Source organism: Cicer arietinum, chromosome 5 (assembly GCF_000331145.2).
Source record: "Cicer arietinum cultivar CDC Frontier isolate Library 1 chromosome 5, Cicar.CDCFrontier_v2.0, whole genome shotgun sequence".
Lineage (NCBI taxonomy): Eukaryota > Viridiplantae > Streptophyta > Magnoliopsida > Fabales > Fabaceae > Cicer > Cicer arietinum.
In genome coordinates this window covers 2,852,547-2,860,792 of record NC_021164.2, presented here as the reverse complement: position 1 = coordinate 2,860,792, position 8,246 = coordinate 2,852,547, and the positions used below count along the sequence as shown (strand labels likewise).

The window sequence follows — 8,246 nt, the reverse complement described above, 5'->3', positions numbered from 1 at the left end:
ATATTCACAAGAAAAGCAAAGCTTTCTCAACCAATGAGAAAGTAAAACTACTGAGAAAATATATCAATAAATCAAACTCAGTAATAATGGAAATAACCTACTAAAATTGCAACAAAAACATAGTAAATTTGGTGTTCAACCATACGGAAACATAATTATTCTTCTTTGATTGCGTTACTCTTAGTTGCACTTAGAGCCGTCAAGATGGACTAGCTCGTATGGGTCGGCTCGAAAAGTCTAAAAAAATATAGGTTTGGGCTATAAATTTCAAGCTCGAATTTTACTAGGACTTTATAGTTTGGCTCTAAAAAAAATATCATTCCAGTAGAACATGGTCAGGATCTTTATTTATTTATTTTTTATTTTATTTTTTGTTTTTTTAATGCAGTGTAGACCTCTTAGGATTGGTGCACCCAATATGATAAATACCTCAATACTTAATAACGTTAATTTAATAAACTAGTATTTTTTTTTGTCGTACAATAAATAACCATTTTATAAATAAAAAAACTTCAAATTAATCGATCCTTTCAAATTTTAATGTACTATTATTTATTTATTTTTCTAATTGTATATTTAATATTACATAGAGAATAGTGAGTACGTCAATAGTTGATCGTAGTAATTTAGTACAAATATTTTTCCCTCTCTTTTATTTATATATTTTTCTTAATTTGAGTTAAATGATCAAATAAGTTATACACTGTAGCACAGAGAGTACAAATGAGACACTTAATACATAAGTGTAAGATGAAAACAATGTTTAAAATATTGTTAAAATATTTTTGACTTGGAAGCAAATCTAAACAATGTTTAAAATATTGTTAAAATATTTTTGACTTGGAAGCAAATCTAAATGTCGTTGTTACTAATGATTATATACATATGATAACTTAGATATATTGTAAAAAAATTGAAAGATAAAAAATATTAGATTCATATCCCCTAATTTTTGTTTTTATTTTCCTTTAATAAATTTGTCTTTTAACTTTAAAAAAAAAAAACCATTAATATGAGATAAAAAAATATTTAAAGTAACTAAATGTGACGATCATAAGAAGTTATAGAAGAAGTCAATTTGAATTGTGTGTAGTAAATGCGAATATTGTTAGTAATTTATTGGATAGTTAAAATCTTAAGACAACTTTTTATTTTTATTTTATATAAAAATATAGGATTAAAATTTGAATCATTTAATGTTGTTCGTACCATCTCAAGTTTATCCACGGCATGACTGCAAGTGTCCTACATTGCTAAGATATGAAGGCCTAAATCAAGTGAATAGTTTGCGCACTTTTTTCACGTGTGAATGCTCCATTTATTTATTGATAAGAAAAACTATCCTCTTTTAGCAACATGTGAATGAACCAATGCTCAAAAGTTTTGCTATAAATAGGTGTGACTTGGTAGGCATTGTATCACATGCCAATATCTTCTATCTAGTAATTAAATCTATAGTACCATTACTATTGGTATTGATTTGCCACCCTATTATTATTATTAAAAAATATATATAAATTATCATCTTATTCAAATGGCTCCTACAAAATTTGCAAAAATTCATACAATTAATGGTGAGGCATCAAATGAAGAACAAGACAACCTTAGTCAAGATATGAAGGATTTGATTTTTTCTCTTCCAAGAGAGAAAGGTTGGAGAACACCTTATTTGTATCTATTCCAAGGATTTTGGTGCCAACCAGCTGAAATCCAAGCAATAAGCACTTTTCAAAATCACTTCCAAGCTAAAGATAGTGATGTTTTTGTTGCAACTGTGCCAAAATCAGGTACAACTTGGCTAAAAGCACTTACCTTTGCAACTGTGAATCGCCAACACCATTTCATTTCATCCAAAAACCATCCTTTGCTTAGTTTCAATCCTCATGATCTTGTTCCTTTCATTGAGTACACTGTTTATGGCAATCATGAAAATCTTCCTAATTTTTCAAATTTTCATGAGCCTAGACTTTTTGGTACACATGTTCCTTTTGATTCATTGTCCAATTCAATCAAAGATTCTTCCAATTGCAAAATTGTTTATATTTGTAGGAACCCTTTTGACACTTTTATATCTTCTTGGGTTTTTTGCAACAAAATCAAGCAAGATTCTTTGCCTACATTGGGTTTAGATGAAGCTTTTGAAATGTTTTGTAATGGGAAAATTGGGTATGGCCCATTTTGGAATCACATGTTGGGTTATTGGAAAGAGAGTCAAGAGAGACCAAAAAGGGTTCTTTTTTTGAAGTATGAGGATTTGAAAGATGATGTTAATTTTGAATTGAAAAAATTGGCTAAGTTCTTGAATTGTCCTTTTACATTGGAGGAAGAAAGTGAGGGTGTGATTGAAAATATAATAAAGTTGTGCAGCTTTGAGAAAATGAAGGAGTTCGAGATAAATAAGATTGGAAAATTTGGAAGGAACTTTGAGAACAAGTACTTGTTTAGGAAAGGTGAAATTGGTGATTGGACTAATTACCTTTCACCTTCAATGGTTGAGAATTTATCTAAAGTCATCGAAGAAAAGTTAAGTGAATGTGGTCTTAAATTTAAAGCAAAAAATTAATTACTTTCTTTGATTTTATTCATACGAGATAAATGAGTTAAAAATTAATATTTAAAAGTTGATATATAAAAATACATTGACTTTTATACATCAACTTTTGAAGATTTATTTTTATTTTATTTGTCTTTTAAAAAAAAATTGGAGATAGTAATACATTGTGTTATTTTTATTTTATTTGTCTTTTAAAAAAAAAATATTGGAGATAGTAATACATTGTGTTAGGGATAACTCAAAGTTGTTGTATAGTGGTGAGCCACACACTATACTATATATGTTGCTTTTAGCTATAAATGTTGTTGCAAAACGTGGTAATGGTATGTACTTTTCACAATAAAAGGGTCTCAGATGTTGTCCCCTACAACTCTAGGACCACATGTAAAGGTTAATTGATATAAACCTTATTTTGTTTATTTTCAACAAGAATCAGTTGTGTCGATGTGAACTTTCTCAAGATATCAATTACTGTTTGTGTTCTTAAATATAAGTAATAAAAAGGTTGTCATTAAATATAAATTCTATTTTAAATTACTAATTAATACCACTAACTATTTTAGAATATGAAAAGTTAAAATTAATATATATTAATACAAATGATATTTTAATTACATTTATATATAAAATAAACACATTAATTACATTATTATTTTTTTAAAAAAAGAGTCAAATATACACTAAGTGTTTATATTTAGGGATAGAGGAAGTACTACCTCCCTCACTAAATATATGATGTCATTTAGTAAATTATGAGAATTAAAAAATTAAAAAAGTCAATAATTATATTAAATTTGTTGACATGCAATCGATATTGTTTAATAAAATTATATTTTAAGAGCGATAATTATTTTATGTTCTTATCTTATTTATTATTGGTAATAGAAAAATAATATAAAATAAGTAGGAATTTATTGGTAAATAACTGAAGGATGCTACAGTTGGCGAGCGTGGACTAACCCTAATCTTGTAACCATCTCAATCATAAAGATAAAAATTAATATATATATTTTTGAAGAGTGTCATTGACGGTCTTTAAAATTTTGAGTGATTTTTATTTGGAAGTTCGGGCGTGTGGGAGAAACAATAGATCAAAGGCTCTGGAGATTTTGACATCACATCTTAACACAATTTCAAGACATTAGGTATATGGATCATTACTCTTATATATCTAAGATTTAAATCATTCTTAATCAATATAAAAATTAACAACTTACATTTGAACCTAACAATTGTTAAACACGAATCTAAGGTAAATCACTATTCGTAGAATTCGCTCATATATATACTCACACGTTAACTTTCACCCAAATTAGTGCATAGATATCGCACTATGACCAATAAAGTCGGCCTTGAGATTTTGGGTGAACAAGAACAAAAAAGAAAAGTTTGCCAAGAATTGCACGGATCATTATATCAGTGAGTTGGTCGACACTTTTAATGTAGGGAACCTTTATCATGTCAGTGTTAAGGCTATATCCATATCCATGATGTAGTTTATCTCTTTGCTACTTTATTCTGGCAATCATAATCTTTATGCATTCTTATCCTTGTCATTTTTTCTATGTTATTTAAATTGTATTTGTTGGTATGACTTGAATTAGAAATCGGAATTTTCTATTTCCCCACATTTGACAAATAAAATGATTGTATCTAATTGTAATTGGTATGTTTGAATTAGGTAAAGTTAGAAGTTGGGAGAGAAATTATCAAACTTCTCTACTTTGATTGAAGAGAAGGTGAATACTACGGTGGATCACTTTATAAAAGAGTGAGTTCGTTAATTTATACTTTTGAGAAATTTCGTTGATTGTCCCTAGAGTTTTAAATGAATTTTAAACACTAATCCACGAGGGACACTTACTAAGGTGGTCTGATCCACCTTAGAATTTGTCGAGAAGAGAAATAGCAAATATATATTAGTAAAAAAGAAACATAAGTTCGTTTTCACCAGAGAATATGTTCAATTTTTGTTTTTTTAAATTTTTGTTAATTTACTTATTAAAGAGATAAGATACTTTTGAAATGAACAATTGTCTGAATTAGGTAAATTCAGAAGTTAGGAGATAAATTATCAAACTTCTCTACTTTGATTGAAGAGATGGCGAATACTACGGTGGACCACTTTATAAAAAAGAGAGATTCGTTAATTTATACTTCTGAGAAATTTCATTGATCGTCCCTAAAGTTTTAAATGAATTTTAAACACTAATCCACGAGGGACCACTTACTAAGGTGGTCTGACCCACCTTAGAATTTGTCGAGAAGAGAAATAGCAAATATATATTAGTAAAAAAGAAACATAGGTTCGTTTTCACCGGAGAATATTTTTAATTTTCGTGTTTTTAAATTTTTGTTAATTTACTTATTAAAGAGATAAGATACTTTTGAAATGAACAATTGTCTGTTTTTTTTTTTAAATAATAAAAATTGTTAAATATTATTTTAATAAATGTCTCTTCATTAACTAGCATTTCATAATCTCGGTGTAATAATAATTCACTTCAAGAATCTTTTATTTAAAATAAAACACATTTTAAAATTGACTATAAAAAATATTTTCACAAACTAAATTAAATGCTTGTGTTATGGTGTGAATGAAGAAAAAAGAGGTAAAAGTAATCAATCATTCTTTGCTTTTTCATTACACATGTTTTCTTCTACCACTAGTTTTTAAAAATGGAATGCACGTTGGTGGTTCACCCATTAATTTTGGGTGGGTCTTTGGACGAATTGCAAAATATTTTTTTGGGTGTTTCTTCTTTTACTATTTAGTGCTCTTAAATATATAAAAATATATTTTTTAACTGATTAATTCAAACATATAAAGTACATCTTTGAATTAGTCAATAAAAATAAAATTTGAAGATTTTTTAAGTCTATTAGTCAATAAAAATAAAATTTGAAGATTTTTTAGAAGACTTAGAATAAAAAAAACATCTTTCACATTTTTTATTGTATATTTTACACAACACAAAGCTTCGGTTGTACAAAATAGAGTTTGCATGTTTTTGGACAACAACAATACAAATCAAAGTATGTGATGTTTAGAAATAAAACCTTTTGTTAAATAAAACAAACAATTAAAAATTATTTTACGAATAACTCATTATTTTAGTTCTCGAAAGAGTAATGCATAATAACCTTCAAAAAAGAAAATATTAAAAAATAAACTCTACAAATATGTTTTATGTCACATCGATCGCTACTGTCAACATGTTAAACAAACTTACTTGGCAGTTGGTACCTTAAATGCCACACATGCACCACATCACCAATTAGGGTCACATTATCTCTCCTTTCTCCCTTGTCACCCTCTTCTTCACTCTCTATTCCAATCCTGCATGCCCCTTTCCATTGCTTATTTTGGAATCTAGTTAACGTTTTGCATCTTTTACCTTAACCTATTCTTAGATGTATATATGACTTGAGTTAAACGATAATGACATGTTAAATTAAAAACCCAAACTTGACCCTTTTCTCATGTGGCAATACAAGCATTTGGCCGGACACAATAATTTGGGTATTTCTTCTCCTACCTCTGAAGTTTTCAAATACACAAAAATATATGTCTAGATTGATCACTCCAGACATATAAAATACAACTCTCAATCTGGACAAAACTTATGAGCTTTTAAGAAGAGTTGTGAGTGAGAAAAATAGTTTTCAAACAATTTTGCTCGTTGTGATAGATAAAGCAGTCCAAGTTTGGGTCCCATCAGACAACAACAAGAAGAAAAATGATTTAAGACAAAAACATGAAAATAAATTATTTAAATATCTCAAAAACATACTTCTAGTAGTTCTTTTAGTTCCTAATGTCAACTGAGTCATTTTTCAATGAATTAAAATTTTGAAAATTAGTTGGTCTGAATTTAGATTCATGCTTGGTGGCTTAATCTTCTTGGCTTAGTGCTGTTCTATATATTATTTTGGCAATTGGATAATTGATGCTTGCAACATAATATTTATTGAATTTATTAGTCAAAATCATACCTTTATGAATAAGATTACCACATAACTCATTAAACTTCACAATTGATCGGTTTTCGTTATTTGTTATTAGATTTGATTTGATATAAACCAAAAATGATGATAAACATTTTATCTAAACATGATATGAACTGAATATCATTTGTACACTTTAAATAAATAAAAAATCAATTATCCAGTTGGCAATGTACATGCCTATATCTAATCATACATAATATGCAGTCATGATGGACTAAATAATGTTTACAATTCATAGGTACATTGACGGCTGAAAAAATTTATATTTCTTCACTCAACGGAATTTCGAACTTCAGGGATCTGAACAAATGGCAGTGAAAACGTATTATTTTCTTCCGTGAAAGGAAGTAACTTTCCTAAATATAAGCTTTTAATGATCCAGCTAGAAGGCTGCAAAAAAAAAATCAATGGACTTCAGAAATAAACACACAATCACGTATAGAGAAGAATCATACAATCTGTTGATACACACGAATACTGGAATTCTGGAAACTATCAAGAGAAGAGAACTAATTTTATTGAAGTGAAAGTAACTTTTGCCCCTGACTATACTTGCAAGTTGGTTCCATAAATTTTTTGTAGATACCTTAAATATACACATAAAAATCAGGTTGAGGTATTGTAGTTGCACTTGGTAGTGGTTTAATGGTTGAGGGGAAAGAAAAAAGAGATTTGTTATTATAGTACGAAGGAACTAACATACAACTAGCTCCGAATATACGGTGTTGTTGCTTTGGTATTTTTAGAATTTAAATAAAAGTAAAAAATGATTAAAAGCAAAATTCAATCCAACAATTGTATTGTCTTTATTGTTTTTTGTAAAATGATATGTCGTAATATTTAGCTTTTTCCAATAAAAAAATTATAGAAGTGAGCTTTTGGGAATTGCTTGAAAGTTTCTACCATTTGAGCAAAATATTAATGTGTTGTTTAAATCGATTTGATACTAGGTATGCAACCCAAAATTTTGATACTAGGTATGCAACCCAAAATAGTTTCCTTAGAGTTTCTTCGGATATGCTCTAAAATTTAAAATATGAAAGCACTGCTTACCATAATAGGAATATCCAGCTCCAAAGCACAGGACTTCAGGTGACGTGATATCGAAGCCTTCTCTTCAACTACAATGGCTCCCACCAAACTCCTTTCTTCATCGATGCTCCGAACTAACCATTGAAGAGTTTTGAACGCCCGTCCATCTCCATGCTACACAACACACACAAAAAAAAGAAATATAATAAAGTCTGATTAGTCATAATAAAGATAACACTAAAGTCTGATTAGTAAAATCAATACTAGTATTTTTTTTTAATCATCATAATTTAAAAAGTCAAACACAATTAAAAAAAATGTAACGCGTGGAAATTTTACTACATAAACGCATTAAGGGAAAATTCAAGGATGGCTGAAGAAAAACAAAGGATGAAAAAAAGATCTTACCTTGATGATACATGCGAATTTAGTGCAGAAACTATGCTTCCCGTGAAGCATAATGCCTACTCTATCAAAAATATGATTTTGGATTCTGTGATGAACTGCCATTCCAATTCTTGTCCACTTCATGTCATTTCGATTTGGAAGAATCATGTATCTAAGATAAAGAAACCAGAATCATGAAACAAATGAAAGGGGGTTTGAAGATCTGCTTGATGACAAGTATCACTAAAATATGATGAAAAGA

General features: G+C 28.5%; 2 protein-coding genes across 2 annotated transcripts in view; one reads left to right on the top strand and one right to left on the bottom strand.

Annotated features, from left to right (window-relative positions):
* The first annotated feature begins 1,431 nt into the window (after positions 1–1,431).
* Positions 1,432–3,022, top strand: LOC101496767 (cytosolic sulfotransferase 15-like). Its single transcript, XM_004499580.4, has one exon. The coding sequence runs from the start codon at positions 1,535–1,537 to the stop codon at positions 2,561–2,563; it is 1,029 nt and encodes a 342-aa protein (XP_004499637.1). The 5' UTR covers positions 1,432–1,534; the 3' UTR covers positions 2,564–3,022.
* A 3,652-nt stretch (positions 3,023–6,674) lies between these two features.
* The window catches only part of LOC113786655 (uncharacterized), a 34,505-nt gene continuing 32,933 nt past the window's right edge, over positions 6,675–8,246 (bottom strand). Inside the window, exons 11-12 of the mRNA XM_073368352.1 lie at positions 7,619–7,771; positions 6,675–6,955 (exon numbers count right to left, since the gene is read on the bottom strand). Of these exons, the coding sequence (XP_073224453.1) occupies positions 6,836–6,955; positions 7,619–7,771 (273 nt within the window). The 3' untranslated portion in view covers positions 6,675–6,835. The remainder of the gene's footprint in view (positions 6,956–7,618; positions 7,772–8,246) is intronic.

Excerpts from the sequence above, each read along its gene's own strand:
- LOC101496767 (XM_004499580.4), top strand. The coding sequence starts at position 1,535 with ATGGCTCCTACAAAATTTGCAAAAATTCATACAATTAATGGTGAGGCA.